Raw genomic sequence first — 23,894 nt, 5'->3', positions numbered from 1 at the left:
GCAATTAGCAGTAAATAGAATTAAAGAAGCCACTAATGACATTGATCTAAAAGGCACTAAAACCGATTTGAGCTTTGCACCATAAACGGAAGATCCGGCCGAGTGCAGAGTGAGAAATTAAGGGCTCAAAGTTAATGAGATCAAGACAACTGCACATTAACCGAAGGGTAAAACATAATCACTTTTTCAAAAAAAAAAAAAAAAAAATAGGCCTCGTGTTTAATTACAAGATAGACAATATAAAAGTTGAAAATGAATAAAATATTATTATAATATAATTTTTATTTTATGATTTGAAAAAATTGAATTATTCATTATATTTTAGATGTAAGTTTAGGATAATTGTAATGATTAAATAAGATGAGACGAGATTGCAAGGAGGAGAATGTTGAAAGTTAAGGAATCTGATATATGGATTCCCGTGAAATATGAAAAAGGTCCTAAACTTTGTTTTAAATGTGGAAGAATGATGCATGATAGTCAAGAGTGTAAGGGAGTCAGTAATCTGGAAGGGGCTACTAATCATGATCAATTTGGTGCATGGCTACGTGCTAAGCCAGTGTCCAGAAGAAGACCTACGGATCATTTCAGTAGGGATGAACAAAAGGGGTGGACTAGTTCAGAACAACAAGGAAGGAAGAAGGTGGTGGACAGGGAAGACTTTGAGATAAGGAATATTTCGGTGAGGCAAGATGACATGCAGAAGATTTCGGGGGATAGGAGAGAAAAAATACGGAATTATGTTAATCAAGATAAGATAAGGAATGATAGGGATGAGAGTATGAATTCAAATAAAGAGAGTTTGGATAGCATACAACCTGGTGGGTTTAATTCTGAAAATGATAAGGTTGTTGAGGATAAAAGGGATAATGTTGTTGAACTTTCAAAAATTCAACAATGGGGGAAGGGAGGGATGTGTAATCGAATCTAATGAAGGGTGAAAATCCAAGTAAGGGGCCAATAGTGTTAAGGCCCATTTCCGCAGGTCCAGGTTCTATGGACATGGCTGAATGGTCCATGAACTCTTATATTGAATATGAAGGCAACAAAAGTCATCCTGTATAAATGACTATGGTGAATGATGGGGGGAAACAGGGTAAGTACCAAAGGATGGAAAAGAAAAGTTAGGTTACATGGTACCCAAGGCACTAAGGAGTATGATACTCAATGCAATAGTGGGAATGACAGTAAAAAACGTCTAGTGGAAGATGTGGATACTTCTAAAAGCCAAGGGCTGTTGAAAAAAGGAAAAAATACAGAAATGACTGATGAGAACATGGTGGCAAATTTAGTGGCAAATGTTGTTCAGCAGCCCCGCCAATCATTATGAAACACTTAAGTTGGAACTATCGGGAGCTTGGGAACCCCCAGGCAATTCATGATCTCTGCTTGTTAGTTAGAGAAAAGAGACTCAACTTAGTTTTTCTCATGGAGACAAAACTAAGGAGTGCCATATTTGAGAATATTAAAAGGAAGCTTGGCTTTGATTGCTGTTTTGTAGTAGACTCTATGGGAAAGAAAGGTGGATTAGCTATGCTTTGGCACAGTGAGTACGCAATGGAAATTATTAACTATTCTAGAAACCATATACATGTTTTAGTGACTGAGCAAGAGGACATGTTGTAATGGTTTTTCATAGGGTTTTATGGTCACCTTGAAACTAGTAAAAGAAGTGGAACTTGGGCCTTACTTTCTATGCTCAGACCAGGTTTTAATAAAGCTTGGTGTGTTATGGGGGATTTCAATGAGATTTTGTTATCTCATGAAAAATATGGTAGGAAGCAAAGGCATGAGAGACAAATAGAAGATTTTAGGCATGCTGTGTTTTGTAACAGTTTGCATGAATTAGGGTGGAATGGAAACCTTTTTACTTGTAGTAATAAGCAGGCAGGTTCTAATTTTACTCAAGAAAGACTTGATCGAGTATTGGCCAATTCTCAGTGGAAGGCTATGTTTAAGAGATATGTTGTGGAAACTTTGACTGCAAGGAGATCAAATCACAGGCCAATCTTATTGGTACGTCACAAAAAAAAAAGTTCAGCCTATGAACAGGTGTAACAGGTTCAGGTTTAAGGCAAAATTGGTTAAGGATGTAGAGGGGGAGGAAGTGATTAGAGAATGGTGCAATGATGAGGTAGACAGGCAAGATCACTGGGAGAAGATTAAGGGTAAGCTTTCAGGTTGTAGCAGTAAGCTTGCCAATTGGAGTACAGGGGAGTATATTGACTGTGATAAGGAAATAAGATTGAAAACATATGAGTTAAAGAAACTGTAAGATGAAAAGTGTCCTCAGAATATTGCTGCTATCAAAATTTTGCATAAGGATCTTGATTTTATGTTGGAACAAGAAGATCTCAAGTGGAGACAAAGAGCAAAAGTTAACTGGTACCAGATTGGAGACAAAAACAGGAAGTTCTTTCACTTATGTGCAACCCAAAGACAGAAGAAGAGTAGAATCAGAGTTATAAAAGACTTGCAAGGAAGAACATGGGAGAACCAAATGGAAATTGAAGGTGCTTTTACTCAATATTTTAAAGAGATATTTAGTTCCACAAGACCAACTGAAGAAGGTTTGGACAGTTGTTTGAGCTACATTGAGGAAAGGGTGAATGCTGATATGAATGACAGATTGCAGAAGTTGTTTACAGGAGAAGAAATAGAAAAAGCATTACATCAAATGGCATCATTAAAAGCACCGAGACCTGATGGATACAATGTCCAATTTTTCCAATCTTATTGGCATATTGTGGGGACGAGGTTTGTAATACTATTTTACAATTTCTTAATGGGGGTAGGATGGATATAGGGGTTAATTCCACTTTTATTGCTTTGATTCCAAAAACTAAAGAGCCTTCTGTTGTTAATAAGTTTAGACCAATTAGTTTATGTAATGTATTATATAAGTTGGCATCCAAAGTTTTAGCTAACAGGTTGAAGCATGTGCTGCACCTCATAGTCTCGAGTAATCAAGGCGCTTTCATTCCAAATAGGCTAATTACAGATAATGTAATTACTGCCTATGAAGTGTTACATTAAATGAAGACCAAGCAAAAAGGAAGAACATGAACTATGGCCATCAAATTGGACATCTCCAAGGTTTATGATCGTGTTGAGTGGAAGTTCTTGGAGGCAATTATGAAGAAGTTGGGCTTTAGGGATAGGTGGATAAAGCTGGTTATGGACTGCATTACCATTGTGACATATTCAGTAATTGTAAATGGAAAGCATGGTGAGTTGTTTCAACTAGAAAGAGGGATAAGACAAGGAGATCCATTATTTCCTTACCTGTTCATCTTATGTGTAGAGGGATTTAGTGCTATGGAATCATGGAGAGGAAAAGGGAGAGATTAAAGGTGGTGTTGCTGCAAGCGGTGGTTTGAGAATTAGCCACCTCCTATTTGCTGATGATAGTGTGCTATTTATTCTGTAGAGCAACTCTTGAAGAGTGGCAAAGGATACAAGGTTTGCTACAACTTTATGAGAAGGTTTCTGGAAAGTGTTTCAATAGAGACAAAACTGCTGTGTTTTTTAGCTCCAATACCAGTGCTGAAATGAAGCAGGTGTTAGTAAGGCTACGTTTGGATTTTGAACTGAGTTGAGTTCTTTATAAATAGTTGTGAGTTGAGATGGTAGAGTGAGTTTTGTGGGATCCACCTAAGATGAGTTTAAATGTATTTGGATGTTAAGATGAATTTAGATGTATTTATGGGAAGTTGAAAAATGGTTGTGGGTCCCACGTGTAAAGAAGTGTTGAATTGAAAAAGGTTGCGGGTCCCACGTGTAAAGAGGTCTTGAGTTGAGATGAATTTAGTAATTTGAAAGTTGAGTGTTTGGATGTTAAACTTAACTTAAAATTAGATTGAACCGAATTGAACTCAGATGAGTTTAACAACCAAACGAGGCTTAAGTGTTGTGGGGGTTTCAGCTAACAACAATTATGAAAAATACTTGGGTCTTCCAACTATGGTTGGAAGGTCAAAGTAGCAATCATTTAGAGCTATTAAAGAGAGGATTTGGGCTAAGATCTTAAGCTGGAAGAACAATTTTCTATCACAAGCAGAGAAGGAAATAATGTTGAAAGCTATTATTCAAGCAATCTCAACTTACACTATGAGTGTTTTTCAATTACTAAAGAAACTGTTAAAGGAGATTAACTCGATGATGGGGAAGTTTTGGTAGCAGTACAGTCAAAATCAGAAGAAGATCCAGTGAAAGAATTGGAGGAGTATGGGGGAGTCAAAATGGAGTAGTGGTTTGGGTTTTAAGGACTTGGAAATTTTTAATAAAGCTATGTTGGCAAAGCAAATATGGAGGTTCCTGAATAACCCAAGTTCTCTTGTAGCAAAAATAATGAGGTAAAAGTATTATAGAGATGGTAATGTTTTGAATGCAAAAAAGGGTTCTAATTCTTCAATGATATGGAAGAGTTTATGGTCCTCAATAGAATTAATAAAAGAATGAAGTGTGTGGAGAGTTGGTAATGGTAACAGTATCAGAATTTGGCATGATAGATGGGTTCCAAGACCTGTCCTTTAAAAGTCCAATCCCCTATAACAATTCTAAGTAGTGATGCAGCAGTTTCTGAGTTGATTGATAAAGAGGAAGGCTATTGGAAAAAATATTTGATCTCACAACTGCTTCAGGTGGATGAAATGGAGCTAATTTGCAAGATTCCAATAAGCAGAAAAGATGCTCAGGATAAATTGATATGGGGGTATACTGCAAATGGTAGACTCAATGTAAGAAGTGCTTATTACTTGCAACAAACTCTCAACAGACAAGTGAAGGGAGTGTGCTCTGGTGAAATTGCAGGTTTGATCAACTGGAAACAGATGTGGAGCTTAACTATACCAATGAAGATTCAAATGTTTGTGTGGAAGGTTGTCCATGACTTACTACCTACTTTGCAGAATTTGGTTAAAAGGAAGATGCTAGAATCTGATTTATGTGATATTTGCAAAAGGGAAGTAGAGACAGTGTCTCATGTATTGTGGAGTTGCCCTGTTGCAATTGATGTTTGGGTTGAGTCTCCAAGTCCTATAACCAAATGGTCAAATTCAACTATAGATTTCTGTGTTTTATGGTCAGATTTGATTGCTAAGTTATTGGTGGATGACTTTCAGTTGGTCTGTTTTATAATGAGAAGGATTTGGATAAGGAGGAATTATGTAGTTCATGGGAAAGCTTTAGAGAGTCCTTATTAGGTGGTGATGGCAACAAGCTCAGATAGGAATTTGTTATTAAATTTTCTAATTAAAGAATTGTCTATCACTGCTGATGAAGAAGGTGACAGATGAGAGGCACGATGGAAGAAACCATGCTACAACTGGCTTAAAGCAAACTGGGATGCATCTGTTTGTACAAAGCAGAATAAAACAGGTTTAGGTATAATCATAAGGAATGATCAAGGAGCTATCATGGCAAACTTTGTGTGAAACTTGTGGTGGCAGAAGGCATGGTACTGAGAAGGGCAACGAAAGTTTGTGCTAATTTGGGATTTGAAAGGGTTGTGTTCGAAGGTGATTCTCAGATTATTGTCAAGGCTGCAAACTGTGATGAAGATTTAAGTTTAGATTATGAGACTTCAGTACATGATGCTAGAGTAATGCTTTTGGAAAGACCTAGCTGACAGGTTGCTTTTGTTTTCAGAGAAGCAAACTGTGCTGCACATCAACTAGTAAAAGTTGGTCTAGTGCATGAAGATGAACAAATTTGGATAGAAGATGGAATGCAGATTATGTCTATTGTTTATTTAGAACAGTCTATGTAATGTTGATAGATTTCTGTCTTTGCATTTCACATCAATGTAAGTTCTATTTAAAAAAAAAAAGACATGAATCTAACTTTAATATGCACTCAATTTTATTTATTATACTTAAAAATACTATATTACAAATTTTATTTATCAGAAAATACTAACAAATACTATGATTTTCTCTACAAAAATGACAATCCATAAAATTTTATTACATGGAAGACTATGGTTGAGGTATACTATGAATTTAGAATGTTGTTCGACATGTCTACAGCAAAGTAGAGAATTTTGATATTCAAGAAAAAGTTATTTTCTAAAGAGTAATGATAAGCTTACTATCCTCTTACTATTCATTTATTACTTTTTTTTCTCTAATTTTTTTTAAATTGTTTTACTTAATGGTTAGGAAAGTGACTATAAGTAAAGTTGTATATTTTTTTTTAATTTTTTCTTAATAATTAAGTATGTTAAAGAATATTTAAAAAAATAAAAAAAAAATAAAAATTTCAAATACATTATAAAATAATATACACATAATAAATTATACAATACATTGTATAATAATGTTATAAAATAAGAATATTTTTATAAAATTATGTTACTTAAGATATTTTATAAAAATATTTTTTATTTAAAATATTGTTATATAATATATTATATAAAATATTGTGTGTAGATGATTTTCTATAAAAGAATGTCACGAAAAAGCCTATCATTATCTTATTTTAGAAGTACGCGAGCAGCTCGAGTGATCCTTAAACCTTTTTCTCTCCATCATTTCATTCCTGACACTTGTCATTCAGAGCTGCCATTCTGATCTTTTATAGTCTGATGAGAACCGTCGAGGAAAGCACAAACACAGAGGTAGAGGGAGATTGAGAGAGAGAGAGAGATAGAGAGAGAATGTGGCCGTTTAACCGAAAAGGGCCATCCGGGTTTTCCTCATCTTCCACGGCAGAGGAAGTTACTCAGGGGATTGATGGAACTGGTCTCACTGCCATTGTAACAGGTTCATGTTCTTATCTTTTTTTTTTTTTTTTTTTTTTTTTTTCTTTTTAAATTTCATTTTTCCGTGAAGGATGAATTTTACTACCCATTTGTTGTCTTTGATATCGGAAAGATGACAACTTGGGAACCCCACATTGATGGTATCGGAAATATGACAACTTGATCTGTCTTTGGTTTTCTGACAAATTGATCTATCAAAGATGACTGCTGCTTGATTTTGGAAAGAAAGTTGTGAAAAGACGCGTTTTTTTTTTATGACAAATTCTTTTTATTGTGACGAGGATGTGGATGGTGTGTAGAGCACACATCCGCTCAAATAGAGTAAACTCTGCCATTCATTTTCGAGGAAAGAAGACTTCTTGCTGACGAAGTTACTGAATTGTAGGGGGTTTCTGCATGATTTTTGTGCTTTGCTTCTCTTCGCTATTTGTATGTTCTGGCTTTCACAATCCATGAGAGCCTTAGCTATTTGTATGTTCTGGCTGTCAAAATTTAATTATCTCGACTGTTTATATCAGTAGAACTGGAATCCATGTATCTGTTCGACTTGATGGGAATTTTCCATGAATTCTTGTTTTGCACAAAAAAGTGTCAGTATCTTAAAACGTCATCCGTAACATTTTCTTCAAAACCATATGCTACTTGCACTAACTGGCGTACTTGTTGCTTGTGGATCCTCCAATTACAGGAGCATCTAGTGGTATTGGCACTGAAACTACCCGAGTTCTTGCGATGCGAGGTGTCCATGTAGTTATGGCAGTTAGGAATATGGCTGCTGGTAAAGATGTCAAAGAAGCAATAGCTAAGGAAATCCCCGTAGCCAAGGTCGACGCCATGGAGTTAGATCTTAGCTCAATGGCGTCTGTAAGGAAATTTGCGTCAGATTTCAATTCCTCTGGGCTTCCGCTGAACATCCTAGTGTAAGAAACGGGTGCAAGCTGTAATGGTAGCTGTACTTCCACGTTAGTTTTTACTAGTCCATAAATGTATTACTGTTGCACTGCTTTACACCCATGAAAACATTTTTGTACATTTCTGTTTCTTGAGCCTCAGCTAAGGGATTAAACAAGGGGTGACTCTGTCTTTTCTGTTTTAAGCAACAATGCAGGAGTTATGGCAACACCATTCGTGCTCTCCAAAGACAACATAGAACTACAGTTTGCGATAAATCACTTAGGTATTTTGCATTAATCGGAGAATCTATTATCTAATGACCCATCAGTCCGTACATCATCACCAAATGCTCTCTTTCGATGCTAAATTGAGTTGTGTGGGAGTGGACTAGTCCTGTCTTTTTCTCATTTCTTTTTCTTTTGCAGGTCATTTTCTTTTGACACATCTTTTGTTGGACACTGAAAAGAACAGCACGTAAAAGTGGTAAAGAAGGAAGAATTGTTAATGTGTCCTCAGGAGCTCACCGGTTCTCATACCGTGAAGGAATCCGTTTCGATAGAATAAATGATAAACATGGGTACTACAATCTAATCTTAACTAGTCTGTCATTTGAATCCACTTTCAAGAAGATATTCCGTTCCTATCAGATAAATCAGCACTTGGGATGCTCAATAAATATGTAGTTGCTTCTTAATTGTAAGGGGCTTATTAAGTTTTATAGAGAACTTTTGTCATTCGTTTTCATTTTATATCTACAGAATGTACTTTTAACATATTTCTTGTACATTTTATGCATCCGAATTTTGTGGTATTACAGCCTAAAGGTCATTACCTAGACTGTTCACGTCAAAGTGGGTTCTTAACCTTCATTCATTCAGTATGAACCGGTAATTGGGTTCACATAGTTGCCTTGGACACATTGAGCATCGTATCAAACAGTGGCTCCTCTTTGATACCCTAAGCTACTTTTAATGGATTTCTTGTACATGTTATGCATCCAAATTTTGTGGTATTATAGCCTAAAGGTCATTACCTAGACTGTTCATGTCAAAGTGTGTTCCTAGATATGACCTGACCTTCATTCATTCTGTATGAAACCAGTAATTTGGTCCACATAGTTGCCCTGGACACATTAAGCATCGTATCAAACAGGGGCTAATGGATTTCTTGTGCATGTTATGCATCCAACTTTTGTCGTATTATAGCCTAAAGATCATTACCTATACTGTTCACATCAAAGTGGGTTCCTAGATATGATCCTAATTCCTAGGCTTCATTCATTCTGCATGAAGCCAGTAATTGGGTCCACATAGTTGCCCTGGACACATTGAGCATTGAATCAAAAGGGGCTCCTCTTTGATACCGTAAGCCACTTGACAAAATAGACCACATACCAATATGTCAATTACATCACTACCCAACAAGTTCACAGAAAAACTCTTATTTTTCAAAATTTGATGCAATGCATAGCTTGTCAGCCTCTTCCATTCATTATAGCAAGGTCTATCTTCATAAATGAGTTTTGCTAATGAATTGCTTGATAATTTTAGTATTATTAATCTTGAAGTTATATGATGTGAATTAAAAAAATAATTATTTAGTCGGAATCCACCGTTAGTATCTGACCTTTATGTACATTACTGTCTTAATCTGAGAATTAAAAATCTGAAAAGTTTTAGTCACATTGTATTTTTTGCTAACTGTACTTATTTATTTTATTTTATTTTTATGGTATATTTTGACCAGATAATTTTGCATACATTTGATAGTGTTTGGAATTTCATACATACAGGTATAGCAGTCTAGCTGCATATGGCCAATCAAAACTTGCCAATATTTTGCACGCAAATGAGCTTGCAAGACATTTCAAGGTATCAGAACTTCTCCAGAAGAGCAGTGAAAAAGAAGATGAATTTGCAGTAAAGAGTTTATGATTTACGTATGAAAGAAAAGCAGCTTTTCTGATTGTTGGCAACTGTTGAACTCAACATTATTGTTTGTTGTGATGCTTATGCTTTTTATAGCTTAATACTGCAACTCATCTACCTTTATTTGCAACTTTTCTTTTCCATTTTTCATAAATTTATTTTTAGGATTATATTTTAGTAAACATTGAATTAATTCTAAAATTCATATTTTTATTTGGCTTTTGATACGTATTTCAGTTATGATAGCTTATCTTAAATTCTGTGTGCTTGCTAAAGTCATTCCTTGGTGTAGTGATCGGAAATATTCTTGGATAGCCCAATGGGGTTGTCTTTTCCCTTCTTCGAAGTCTAGGAATGGCAATCAAGAAGTTAGAGCTTGTTTCTAACCATGTAGGTACACTACTATATACTTAAACATTTCATCCAGGAGGGGAGCTTCTCAGTGGCCAAGTTGGAGAGGGGCCTTACATGTGTTCTTCTCTCCTGTGACAACTAAGAAAAAGATTTCTGCTGTGTGTCTGAGTACATGCATGGTCAACTGAGTGTCCTATAACAGGAATGAAATAGGATCTACATGTGTGTTTTTGTATGTGTGTTGGTTATCGTTGAAGAGGGATGAAGACAGGATTTCAGTCTTCCTTCATGGTTTGAGATTAATGTTAGAAATTTTGGTATGTTAAGAGAATTTTAGGTGATAATACATGTGGACCCCTTTGTCCCTTATATGCTTTACACTGTGTAATGCTGCCCTATATGGAACCAACTGTGACTAATAGATCATGTGGCCTAAGATTATTTTAAGTCCTTCCTTTACAGGATGTCTTCAGACTTCTGGACATATAAATTTGTTTACAATGTAGTATTTAGTGACTTAACAATACCATACTTGCCACAAAAAAACAAACTTAAGCGCACTATGGTTTCATTCTCTATTAGTGGGGAATTAACGCCTTTGAATGGAAACACCATGCCGACCTGTTAGGAAAGAGAAGCTGAAGTGATAGATTATGTGGAATGCAATCTATTTATGACTAGCAGGCTATCTGGCCTATAATTAATCCAAAGTGCTTCTTTTCTCCTAATGATTGTATTCTGGCTTCCGACCATGTTATCTTTTTACAAACCCTTTATTTAGTTAATAAAGAGTATCATGTTTCATTCTTCAATAGTTGCAGTACAATAAGTCTTTGAAGGGAATGACAATTTACAATTGTGGACTACGAGGGAAATTTCAAATTTGACTGTCAGAGTCTTGCTTATTGTGCATAAAGATATATATATTTAATCATTTCCTAGTGGTTTAATCTTTAGGAGCAACAGGGATATTTTGTTGTAAAATGATGAATTTCTGAGGTGAAATTTTGCTTAAGTTTTTTTTTTTGTTGAACTTTGTATCTGCTCTTGCAGTTTAGACTTGAACCTTCAACTAACAATTAACAAGTTGACTCCCAAGGGTTGGCTCAAGTGATAAGGGCTTTGGTCTTGGTGGTATGCTCCCTCTAAGTCTTAAGGTTCGAATCCTTTTGGGTGCAGACAATTTCTAAGGGCCATCAGACTGGGAGAATTTCTCCTTGAATTACCCGAGGTGCACTTGTAGGAAACTCCTTACCATGGGCTTGCGCACCCCCAAGATTAGTCGGGAGTTTGTTCTCTGACATTGTGTGCCAATTAAAAAGTTAACAAGTATAGAGCATGCCAAGGTTATTTGTCATTGTCCTATTACATGTCATATTTATGTACAGTTTCAAAAGAAGTCCTTGGCAACTCCTTTCTGTGCAATATTTACAGTATTAGCTTTTATATATATGTATATATATATATATTAATATACACATACATGAGCTTACTTTTCTGTCTGTATGAAGTCATGTTGAAGCTGTATCCATTATTTTGGTGCTTGTTTCTTGAACAGGAAGATGGGGTGGATATAACTGCAAATTCACTTCACCCTGGCACAATTGTCACCAATCTTTTTCGCCAGAACAACATTGTGAATGGTACCCACTTTATTGAATCTCGTTATAAATACGTGTATATAGGTGTAGGTGTAGGTGTAGTTCTATCGTGGAACTATAGTTTCCACTGGATTTCCTAGTTTATTTCAATCCTATGGATTTTTAGTTTTTTTGAGTAAACATAGCCATACCTGTGAATATACCATGGTATATTTTTAGAAATTATGCAGCAGTTCCTCCATGTTTTCATATATTGGCTTTTCACAGGTTTTTGAAACCCCTATTGTTGGAGATGTTTGATTTCTTAGAGCAAGCTATTGACTCTTTTCGCTATTTTAAATATGCAGGGCTGATACATTAGAATGTGTAAAATCTCAAAGGTCATGGATGACTCCTTTCATGATTGATTCAAAATATCATGGGTTAATAGATATCTTTATTCTGGTGCAGGTCTTGTTGATAAGCTTGGTCGATTTGTGCTTAAAAATGTTCAGCAGGTAAGCATTATTTTAATTATACCTGTTAGCTGAATCAATTAAGATACGTGAACCCTTCGTACATTTTCCGGGAACTATGATGATATTCGCTTCATTTAAATGTTCAAATAGACTTTAAATTCTTAATTGCCTCTATCGTGAAAGTGTTAGACATCTTGAGTTTTGCTCTCATTGTCTGGATGCCAAAGAAGGGTCAATGGGAGAGCTTCTTATTGTTAACATAGTCTCTAAACTCTTCAATCTCCTGTTTGTTCTACAAGAAGATCAATGCTTCAAATAGATCTTTACTCGCCAACAAATCTGTTTATAATGTCTCATGAGTACCGTTTAGATAAGGTCTCATGAAAGTATGGTGACCATATTGTACATCCTTTCATAACCATTATAGGGGTAGATGCCTTGTCTGATGGTACTAAAATGCTCTTGAATCCTAGTTTCCAACAAAATGAATGAAAATCTGGAAGTTCACGTGGGTGTTACTGGGAATGCAATCCAGCCATCATATCATTACAAAGAAGTTCTTGCTTCTGATTGTTTATAAATGATCACAGGGAGCTGCGACAACTTGTTATGCAGCCTTGCACCCTCAAGTTAAGGGGGTGAGTGGCGAATTCTTTGTGGATAGTAACCGATCCGAGGCAAGCAAACAAGGTAGGGACATCGAGTTGGCAAAGAAACTCTGGGATTTCAGCATGAATTTGGTTAGATGATGTACTCAACTCATCAAAGATTTTCATACTTCCCATTTGAAAATATATAGATAAAATGACATTATTAAAACTATATTTATCATGTCCCGAATCGAAGAGAGTCTTATCATATATGTGCGTGCGTGTGTGTGCGCGCATAATCTCTTTTTGCTACCTTTTTCTACTTTTTTATTTATTTATAATAATTTGACTAGAGATCTGCCATTCTCATAACATCTGATTTCTGCAAAACACCGGGAACTGTGGCGAGATGAAAATAGCAATATATGTCGATGTCCTTGAAAGTCATGGTACAGCGTCTACACTACTATCGTTGAGAAAATGTTTGATTGAGCGTTTAAACTGAGCGAGTGGGGAAAAAATGAATGCAACCTTTGAGCATCTGTGGATGATAAGTGCCGGAATGGACCGGGGAATATGAGTAATTACTTGGTTTATGAGCTATGCCCAATTACTAGCTGATTGGTGGATGAAAATAAATATGTACTTAAGAGTACCCATTCCTTTCTGATAAATGGTCAATGTTTTGAGTTGTAAAACTTTATGCAGCTAGTATTTCAAGTAAATAAATATATATATATATATATATATATATATATTGTAGGTGTTTTAATAATTGTGATAACACAAATGGGATGGTGGTTTTATAACATTAATTGGTGAATTGACCAATTTTATCCTATCCGATGCACGAGCAACCTCTTTGAGGGTAGCATTCCCATTACTGACCTAACTGGGATATTATTTTTGAGTCGCTCAATGATTTATATATGAGATGCAATTGTGTACACAAAAAATAAGAATATTACGCTCAAATTCCCAGTCCATTACAATGAACTCCGGAATCTCTGCCTCTATTTCATTCACAGATGTACTCACCATTGAATTTATGCGGGCAATAAATTACCTCTCTTTTCTCTATATTTTTAATACAATATATGCATATATATATATAATTTTCCTGCCTACCAAAACCAAAACCAAAACATTGTCGCTTATTATTCAATACCTTGCCTTGTACAGTGTCCACGTACCCCATCTCAAAACATTGTCGCTTTTTCTCCATTTAATTTTGCATGAAATGATGTGTTTTACTCATAAATTACATCTAATATTGTATGCTAAGATTTGGAACGAATATATTGAACAATATTTGTGCACAATTCACATTATTGGTCGCTCAAGTCTGAGACAATCTACATTTACACTTTTTTATACACACAAAATATCCAAATTCTTGTGATCGTCAAAGTCATCTTATAAGTGCCAAACCAACAGCGGTGACTATAAGAGTCGAGGGTACTCCAAATTTGAGATGGCTCCAAAAGGATAAAGTGTACCCAAGGTGTGGATCAGCTTGGCGAGCCTGTTCACACACTATTAAGTTGGCAGCTGATCCTAATAATGAGAGGTTCCCAGCTATCGTGCTGACCCAAGCTAAAATAAGCCATGCCTTTTTCTCATCAGCCGCGGAAATTGTAGCTGCAGATGCTGCCACTCTTCCTCCAAGCAAGAGAACTGCATGGTAGAAGCATGAGCTATATAAGCAATCCCCATAAAAATAGTTTAAAATGGCCTTTATAACGCTAGCTGATCAATAATGGTACTTTAGATCAGGGATATATAGCCATGTAATCATAAATCAGTAGTATAGACATTTTTCCCCAAACGGAAAGAACTGATCAACATTAGTATGAATCTTTAGAACCGCACAACAAATAACATACAGTGGTACCAAGTTTAAAACGTATCACCCAACTCGTAAGTCAATTCAGTTGGATTAAAAGAATTTTAAATAATTATTTCGATTTTGTTTTTATTCCAAAGTTGCTTCAATAAAGAATGACAAGTAAAATTTATTTTCTTACAGAAATTCGTGGATGAATTTAAGTTTTATTAACATGTGGATTTGAAATAATCAAGTATAAGTTGCTATGTGCATTCAAAACACAATGTTTTTGTTGGAGTAAAATACTTAAGAGCTCAAATGAATCGTGTTTTGTTAAAATTCATATCAAGCAATATATAATAGCAGCAACCTTCCGACTTAAAATCCCTTGATACTTTTTAAAAGTAACCCAGATACTTTTTTATGTGAAAGAGCTCTGAGCAAGTTCCCACTTGAGATGCAGTTTAAACCACGAAAAAAGTATACAATCAAAGACCAAATTATTTATGAAAAATAACCTCACAGTCAATGTGATAAAAATAACCCTTGCTTCTTTTGTGATTATTTATTTTCGATATCATGTGCCTGAGGGTTTTGGATATTTGATGCAACTTACATCACCATCAAATGCATGGAGGAGTTTAGGAATGGCAACGAGGGTTTTGAAAAGGAGTAAATCACACATTGCAAGAGAAATTCTGGAGTTTCAAGCATGTCTTTGACTTAGAGGAATTCTTGGATTGTGGTCAATGCATCAACTTCAAAATCTCCGACAAGGTAACAGATATATAGATGCATAGACTAATGAATTTTATAGACTAATTGGCATCTCAATATTTGGTGGTAAGAGACAATAATTTCAGTACACTGAATTTTTTGACCATGTTAGTGTGTCTGAAACATCAGTGAGCCTTTCATTTAGAAAAGGCCATGTTTAGGAGACAATGGGATGTAATAGCCAATGGGTGGGATGGTGGTGGCACGAGTAACACTAGTCCACCACTTACAGCACGTGGGCCACCATCCCTCATGCCAAATAGGAGGGTGAAAAACATACAACCCAATCAGTCACCTTGCTCACAGACACGATAGTTAGTATGGTAATCGGATCATAGGGTGGCAAACTGCACAAAGGGTGGGAAGTATGGAAGGGATTGTTTGTTGAGGCCCATAGTCCTGTTTATGAGGATTTGGGTATATTGTGGATTCGGAACCTATTTATAACGATGGGTCTAGGGGCAACCTGAAGAGGAGTTGGTCCAGGGAGACAATGGTCCTATGTTAACAGTTCATATAGCGCACTATATGCCTCATAAGATAGAGGTTAATGATTGGTTGCACAACATGTTTCTTTCAACCTGATTAGTGGAGGTAAGGTTTGTAAACTAGTGATTGATTCGAGTAACTACGAGATTCAAGAATGAGGTTTCCGAGGAAGCAGTCAAGAAGTTGAACTTGCAGACAGAGATACATCTTAGTTCTTACAAATTGGCTTGGCTTCACAAAAGGATGAGGTAACAGTTTCTAAATGTTGCTTCTTCTTTTTTTTTTTTTTTTTTTTTTTTTTTTTCTATTGATTCAAAATATAAAAATAAGCTTTGGTGATATGTCATTAAGATGGATGCGTGTGATCTTTGGTAGATTAGACTTTGGCAATATGATACAGGTGCCATTCAAAGTGAAAAGTGGAGCACTTACTGTTTTACCGTTGAGCATGTTAAGGTTGTCTTTTTACCTAGTAAAAATGTAAACCCACTACGGGAAACAGAGGGAATTGTTGTCAACCAAGGTGTCTACAAGTGAAGAAGAACCGACAGTAGAGAATGAACTTGTGGAGGTGAATAATGTTTGGGTGATTCTATTACATTTATTCAAGCAAATGATATGCTAGAGTATGAGGTGATAGTCTGAAGATGAGATGCCAGTGAATTTTAGGAAAACTGAATGTGTAGGTTTTGCTGGGATTGAAAATTTTATTTCAACTTTTCTTGAGAAAATTGTTGATTTTGGATTCAGTCAGATGTTGTCAGAAGAGCTCGATTTTTGTGGGAGGTTGTTGGCTTCCATCAATTCGATGCAAGAAATTTCAATCTTAGTGAGTTTTACAGGCACAAGAGTGATAGAGTGATGTTGAATAAAAAGAAGAGACTGACCCAGCATTCAAAGGATTGAAGCAAAGACTTTCAAAATCTGAGGGTGAATTCTCCCTAACCTGAGGAGATTAGGAATGGTAAGGAGGATTTTGGGAAAGGAGAAATTAGCACATTGCAAGAGAAAAAGGCCCTAAGCCCAAGCGGTGGTTCGAAACTCCGCATTCACACTCTTAGGGCTATTGGATTGGACGAATTTTCCCTTTAATTACTAGAGGTGCAATTGTGAAAAATTCCTTACTGAGAGTTTGTGCATCTCCGAGATTAGTTGGCACTTTGTCCCAAACACCCTGTGCCGTGATTGAGAGACAAACCACCATGAGGGATCTAACCATTATTGCAATTATTCAAGTCTTCAGAAATAATTAAGAAGTGCCAGATTGTGTAAGAGTGCAAGTTAGAAAACTTTTTCAGATTGAAAGGTCTGCTTAGAAGAATGACGGTACACTCTCAACTTGAGTGAGATTTGAAAATGCATGTGAAAATCTCAAGTATTTAAAAGGGAGTATGGGAACAATCGAAAACACAAAGCATGTAATGAAAAGGGTAAATTCTTGTATTGGTCCATGAGGTTTTGTTTAATTTCAAGTGGTTTCTAGGGTTCATTTTTCAAGAACAATGATGAAATGGATGACACAAAAATACATGGAAGAAATCCAACAACATACCAGTTGGTACGTTTGAAGCCAAATTTGACAAGATGAGAATGATAATGGCCAGGACTGCTATCCCACTAACCCGATCAATTTGTGCATAGGGTTCCATTAAGTCCCATAGCGTACTTGGGATGCCAGTTTTGTTGAAGCCATCAACCGTGATAAACATTCCGCAGAAGAAAATTAAAAGCAAATAGGAGACCTAGCAATGAACATAAATAGACTTCAGATATAACTCTCAAACAAGCAATCCACGTTCCTTATCTACTACAAGGAATGCTCTAATATTTTCAAGTTCCACCAATAGTTGAAGGGAAAAATAAGGAGAAGAAGAAAGAGCATCATGTTAATAGATTATACCTTTGCAAGGCATGGCCTAGCATCCTTGAAATCAAGAACCACGAGAGCAAGTGCAGCAGTAATTGCAGTCCATGACATATTCAGACCCATAAGCAAAGCAATCAACATCCCTATCGTGACAAGGTAAACGCATGACTTCCACATCCTTCTCCATCTCAAGGTCAAATCTTCCTTCCCTTCTGAAGACTGTACAGAAAGTGCGTCTCTTAGTCTCTCCACTGATGCAGCATTGTGTGAAGTAGTGGTTTCTTCCCTTTTCTGAGAAGATGCATCATTTGCCACTTCTTTTGATGCATTAGAATTTCTCGCGGACTCCAACATATCACTATGGACACTGTGGATATCATTCTCACTGGGAGTTAATCGGTTTCTAATGGTCTCGACGTGGCCCATGCTCCTATTTATGTCGGGAGGACTTTGCACATTTATAGCTTCCATTGTAGACTTCCATTCCTGAGAACTCGAGGATGTAAAATGTGACATGGTGGCTGGTGAAAAGCGATGAGAATTCAGGTCCTCCTCCGCAACAACTTCTATAGCCGCATCTTCTTCATCTTTTGGAATAGATAGCAACCTCCAGTACATGCATATAAGAATTAGACTGTTGGCAAAAACTCCCAAGAGCATCGCAGGGAGAATGCCGATTAGAAAATTCCCGAAAGATATCTTACTCTGAACAGCTATAACCAAGTTTTGGGGGTTGCCAATTGGAGTTACTGAAGACCCAATATTCGCACTAGACGCCAGAGCAAGAAGGAAAGGATGAGGTGGGAGATTATGTTGCCTCGCAATTTTCAAAACAAACTCAGTCAAAACTACGCAGGAGGTATCATTAGTGAAAAGCGCACTTGAAATGGCAGAAATTAGGCAGATTCGAAAAATTAAGTCCTTTGCTCCTTTACTCTTCCATGAGAGCAACTTTCCCAAGTACTTGAACATATCAGCCCTTTCGAGATAGACACTGACAAGCATTGTCCCAAAGAGGAGACCAAGTATTGGGAGATCAATTGCAGCATATGCTTGATTTGGAGTTATGATTTGGAATATAACCATCAGCATGGCCCCCAGGAGGGACCCTGCAGTCCTCCCAATTGGTAGAAAAGGAACTGCAGGGAAAACAGCCAAAACCCAGAAGATTGCGAAAGCAAGGGAGCCTAGAACCACATTCCCAGAAGTAGCCAAGGCCATCTTTTCGGCTTGGTAAGCCAAAAAACTCTACAGCTCCAAGGGCTCAATATATTACTGAAATTCCACAGCTAGCTGACGCCATCTTACTATAAAACAACTGAAAATTAAATTTCTGTGGAGAATATATCTTCCGACACTATAATACATTAAGCGCACTAACATGATAGCAAAATTCATTGAAGAACTGCGACTAAACAGCTGGAAGGTAAAGACTAAGCTCAAAAAAATTCTAGGAAGATACGAATGCAGATATGTTGCAGCTTCGAATACTCTATAGTTAATAAACTAACAGACAATAAGCCCATGTCAAGTAATACAAGAGATCGACAAGTTCAACTAGCACTAACAATCCAGATTTTTCTTGTTTCTTGTTCTTTTATCTAGAACTGCTTATAAGAGGAGAACCCAGGATTCATATTGAAAGCTAAATCCAGCCGAAATGAATGTTTGAATTTTTCTGTTTCCGAGGCACGTCAAATGTACTCGGTTTGGATATATGGCAGTGATAGGTTACTATCCATTTACTAATTTGAAGTTCTTTATTTTTTTTATCATACTTTTTAAGTATTTTTTTAACATTTTGAATCATTAAAAAAATAAAAAAAAAAATACAAAATTTTACAAATAATCATTTCTAAAATAAAAAATTAAAAAAATATATTTTAATATAAAAAAAAAATAGTAAAAAAATAGTAGGCAAATAGTAACCTACTATTATCATTTTCTTAATCAGTAAATAAAAAATATCTGTATTCCCAAACGAACTGATCGTCGATCGACGAGACTTGGTTGGTCAACGGAACGTATTATTCAGCTAATCTCAGTGAGATTCCGAACTGAGTCTCAGAAAACCAGAATATCCAGAATCAGAAGTTTTCGACATACATTAAAGAAATGTGAGGGAATGCATAAGAAGTCAATATATATTAAGCCCCTCTTTAATTTCACAGGAGGATTGAGACGGCATGACTCGCACGAGTCAAAATCTATAGGTAGTGAAGTGCGATTTCGATGGCCGTTTCGGTGGATTTCTAAGGTAAATCCCAAGAGACAATTTCTAACCTGAGATTGAGGAACTAAGATGTCACATTCAACCTCTGAACTGAACAAAGAGGGAGTTGAAATAATCTGCAACTTTCAAAATTAGAAAAGTGCTGCGTGTAAAAGTTGAAACTTGTATTCAGCTCCTGCCTCCTGCTTTGGGATTGGATGGATTAGATTCCACTGAAACTTTTGGGCCAGAGTAGAAAGAAAGAAAGTGGATGAAACGAACTGCCTAATTATAAATTGAGCCTCAAACACATGAGTCACGACTTCTTTGGAAAAGACAGGAGAAAAGTTCAAAACTTTTCGTCACACGTCATGGCGGCGGCCCGCTGCCCTAGTCGTTTTCTGTGCCTTTTTTAAGCAAAAATGCTATTTACCGACCAGGATTCCACGTGGGGTTAGTGAAATGGTGCGGATTGCACTATCGTCGTTTTGTAATTTTTAATTGCCGATTTCTGAAACTCGAAATCTAGAACACTTCAAACAAATAATCTTGAAATTCAAAGACGAATTTTCTAAACACCTGGTCGGTGGGGAACTTCAAGGCCCACACGCCGTTGGATACAAAATCGATGTGGCGCTGATCGCCAAACAACTTCAATTGCATCTCCGTCAAAACCACACATATTTCCTGTGTGATTAAGAACACTATAATGAAAACAAAAATTTTACAATCTCTCGTATTTAAAAGAAATCCAGTGCTGCTTGTCGTCTAGCTTTAACCATTTCCCTCGTAACAATGGTTCGTTGAGGTCCACAGCCACCCTTACTCTAAGACACCTACCTCATGCACGATCATCTGCCTCTGCATCAACTCTAATGACAGGGCCTATGGTCTCTGCAAACTGCTCTTCAAAACCTTCTGTCATGACTGATAGTGGAAGGTTGTGGAGTTGTATCCAGAAGGGTTCAAAGCGAAACTGCAATGCATATATGGATACCTTATCATCCATTTCCATCATGGTGAGGAGGTGTCTGTCAAAGAACCATGGACGTCCACTCAGGACCCTTTCTTTGTCTTCTATATTCTGAAACTCGATCAAAAAGCATTGTTCACCAAGCTCCTTAAAGGTCACCCACCCTTCCAATCTTCATATTTGAGACATTGTGATCCTGAAACCTTCGCTATCAACTCCCTTCTCGGTCAGAGCCTTCCCCACTATACAGTATTTGTCTCGTTTTTTCTCTCTGTTTGTGTTCTCTTGCTTGAAATGGAAACAGGTGTTCTCTTCTTTGGAAAACCTCTCCCATCGTGATGCCAAATCCTCAACCTCCATTACGTCTCACCACCCAAAGACCAGTAACAGTAAAAAGAAACGTTACACAAGCTCACAGAAGGTGAGACTTTAACCTTTGATAGAACAAAGGCACTAGAACCTCACACTTTCTCCCAGAGAAAGGGAAGGCTCTCTCAACTTCAACCAACAATTTCTATCATGAACCGGCTAAATTTTCATACTAAGGTTAAGAGGTAAAGTCTAATGATTTAAATATTATTTTGAATCAATAATAAAATTTATATTGTGAGTTTGATGGATTGAAAGATTTTATTATTAGAAACTTTGATTATCTATATATTTTTCTTGATCCATTGTGATTTCTGAATACATTGGGTGCTTGAAAAATCTCTGTGATATTCAAATGGGCTTGTGAATGTTTCTATCATCAATTGTTCCAACTTTACCTTTAGTGATTAATTTTCTTGGGCTTAACTGTTAAATTTTCCAGTTAGAAGGAATCATTATTCTAGTTTAACTGAGCTAAATTGATTGAAAACAATCTTCTAAATTATTAGACAGATCCTCGAAACCTTAGTCATTCTCCATATTGATTTATTTTATCATTTCAGTTATATTTTGTTACTTTAAAAATCCTAATCTCAATAATCTTCACTATTTGATTGCACATTCCTTTTAAATTTGTCTTCATTGTTTAATTTTTATTCTCTTTATCATATAAGTTAATCTCTGTGGATTCGATCATATTAGGTACTACAACACCTATGTACTTGTAGGTAAAATTACTCTGAATTTTTAGTTCACTCTTTTGAGCCAAAGAGCAGGCGCAACAAGTTTTTAGTGTCATTGCCGGGGATTGTAACATGTGATATTAAAAAAAAAAATTGTTAACTTTCTCTTGTTTTCGCAAATACGAGTTTTGTTTAAAAAAGGATTGAGTGGCATTGCTTTCATATTCATATCATTTTGTAATCTCGTTCCTTTGTCTATCAGTGTTTGCATGCATCGATATAGAGATGAGTTGGGTAGATTTGCAAAGAGAGCTGAAGTAGACACTGATACTCTCTTTGATAATTTGTTTGACACACCATCTAATTTTGATACACATTTTATTTCATTATTTTTTTCATATAACATGAGTGTGCACGAAGATCAACCTAAGACTTTACAAGAGTACCTTCATCCTACACTCACAGCAACACCATCATGCATTATATTTCCTCCTAATATTCCTCCAATGGATTTCAAACCTGGCATGATACAACTTCTCCCTACTTTTCATGATCTGGAGAGTGAAAATCCATATGTGCATATTAGGAAATTTGAAGAGGTTGTTGCTACATTTCATAGTCAATGTGCCACTATGGATGCTGTTCAACTTAAGTTTTTTCCTTTTTTCACTAAAGGATAAGGCGAAGAGCCAGATGTATTCATTGATACCATGGTCGATCGGGTCATGGGCTGAGATGACCCAAATGTTTTTCAATAAATACTTTCATCACCATAAGACTAATGCTTTGAAAAGGCAAATCTCAACTTTCAAACAAAAGGATAGTGAGACTTTGTATCAAGCATGGAAACGTTTTAAAGAATCACTTAGCTCGTGTCCCCATCATGGTTATGAAAGTTGGCGTCTAGTTAGCTATTTTTATGAAGGTCTTACTCCTAAAGAGCGTCAATTTGTTGAAATGATGTATAATGGTGAGTTTTTGCAGAATGATCCGGATGAAACAATAGAGTATATGGATGAACTTGCATAAAAGGCTCACACTTGGACAGGACCAAATGCTTTTGACACTACCAATTGGGCACGCCCCAATCAAACTCATTCTAGTGGAGGCATCTATCATCTTAGAGAATAAGATAACTTGAAGGCAGGATGGAGGGCCTAACTAGAGAGTTAGAGGCACTAAAGATGAAGGGAACTATGGCAGCTAACATTATTCACCAAGCTGATGCCCCTAAACTTTGTATTGTTTGTCAGGAAGTAGATCATCTTGCACAAGATTGCCCAACCCTTATTGAGATGAGATGAGTGTATAAAGAACATTGCAATTCTCTTGGCATGTATAAAAAGCCCCTTTCACCCTACTCAAATACATACAATTTTGGATGGAGGAATCACCCTAACTTTAGTTGGAGAAATGACTACAATTCACATCAAAATCCTCAAGGGCCTTTTGTTTCTACTCTTTATGTGCCCCCACATAAGAAAACCCTTGAGGAGACATTACAAACTTTTATGCAGGGTCAAGCTAATATTAATAGTCAGACAATGCAAGCCATTAATGACTTGAAGAGTTCTACTTGTGAATTGACCTCCGCATTGCGGATTCAAGAAAAGGGTAAGTTTCCTACTCAACCTTAGCCAAATCCCAAAAGACAATTTGAGGTAAGTAATTCAAATTCCTATGATTCAAAATCTGAACATGCCAAGTCCATCATCACTCTACGTAATGGAAAAATAATTGATAAAAGTATTTTAATGAAAGATGGTAAAACCAACAATTCTCAAATTCCAAGAGTGGGGGTCAACTTGACACTGTTGAGTTAGATATGCCTGTCAAAGCCCCAATACTTGCCCCTTTTCCCCAAAGGTTGCAACCTTCTCATAAATTGGTTCAAAATGCTGACATTCTTGAATTTTTTATACAGGCAAAAACTAATATTCCTTTGTTGGATGTTATTAAATAGATTCCATCTTACTTTAAGTTTTTGAAAGATCTGTGTACAGTGAAGCGTACAATAAAGGTGCAAAAGAAGGCTTTCCTCACAGAACATGTAAGTGCTATCTTTCAAAATAATTCTCTTTCAAAATATAAAGATCCAGGTTGTCCAA

At 36.3% G+C, this 23,894-nt stretch overlaps 2 protein-coding genes and 1 non-coding gene across 9 annotated transcripts; 1 reads left to right on the top strand and 2 right to left on the bottom strand.

The window, feature by feature from the left end:
• The first annotated feature begins 6,526 nt into the window (after positions 1–6,526).
• Positions 6,527–12,858, top strand: LOC121257614 (short-chain dehydrogenase TIC 32, chloroplastic-like). The gene is given in 9 exon segments (XM_041158717.1): positions 6,527–6,764; positions 7,452–7,683; positions 7,861–7,940; positions 8,083–8,116; positions 8,118–8,234; positions 9,450–9,528; positions 11,498–11,582; positions 11,991–12,037; positions 12,589–12,858. Coding segments are annotated over 9 exon segments (939 nt in total). The 5' UTR covers positions 6,527–6,658; the 3' UTR covers positions 12,748–12,858.
• A 1,029-nt stretch (positions 12,859–13,887) lies between these two features.
• Positions 13,888–20,076, bottom strand: LOC121257930 (silicon efflux transporter LSI2). Of its 7 annotated transcripts, none has more exons than XM_041159205.1 (4): positions 19,833–20,076; positions 17,583–18,968; positions 17,235–17,424; positions 13,888–14,265 (listed from the first exon to the last, which is right to left on the bottom strand). In XM_041159205.1, exons 2-4 carry the CDS (start codon positions 18,768–18,770, stop codon positions 14,000–14,002), a joined length of 1,644 nt encoding a protein of 547 aa, XP_041015139.1. In that variant the 5' UTR covers positions 18,771–18,968; positions 19,833–20,076; the 3' UTR covers positions 13,888–13,999. The 7 variants fall into 7 exon arrangements, with proteins under 7 accessions (XP_041015139.1, XP_041015143.1, XP_041015140.1 ...); XM_041159209.1 differs by having other exon boundaries at positions 17,583–18,867; XM_041159206.1 differs by having other exon boundaries at positions 17,583–18,852.
• Positions 20,077–22,567: 2,491 nt separating this feature from the next.
• On the bottom strand, positions 22,568–22,675 carry LOC121258918. Its single transcript, XR_005939469.1, has one exon. It is a non-coding gene; the product is annotated as a small nucleolar RNA R71 (small nucleolar RNA).
• Positions 22,676–23,894: the final 1,219 nt, after the last annotated feature.

This window comes from Juglans microcarpa x Juglans regia, chromosome 3S, assembly GCF_004785595.1.
Source record: "Juglans microcarpa x Juglans regia isolate MS1-56 chromosome 3S, Jm3101_v1.0, whole genome shotgun sequence".
NCBI lineage: Eukaryota > Viridiplantae > Streptophyta > Magnoliopsida > Fagales > Juglandaceae > Juglans > Juglans microcarpa x Juglans regia.
The sequence above is the reverse complement of the archived record's forward strand: the minus strand, read 5'-3'. Positions and strand labels throughout refer to the sequence as shown.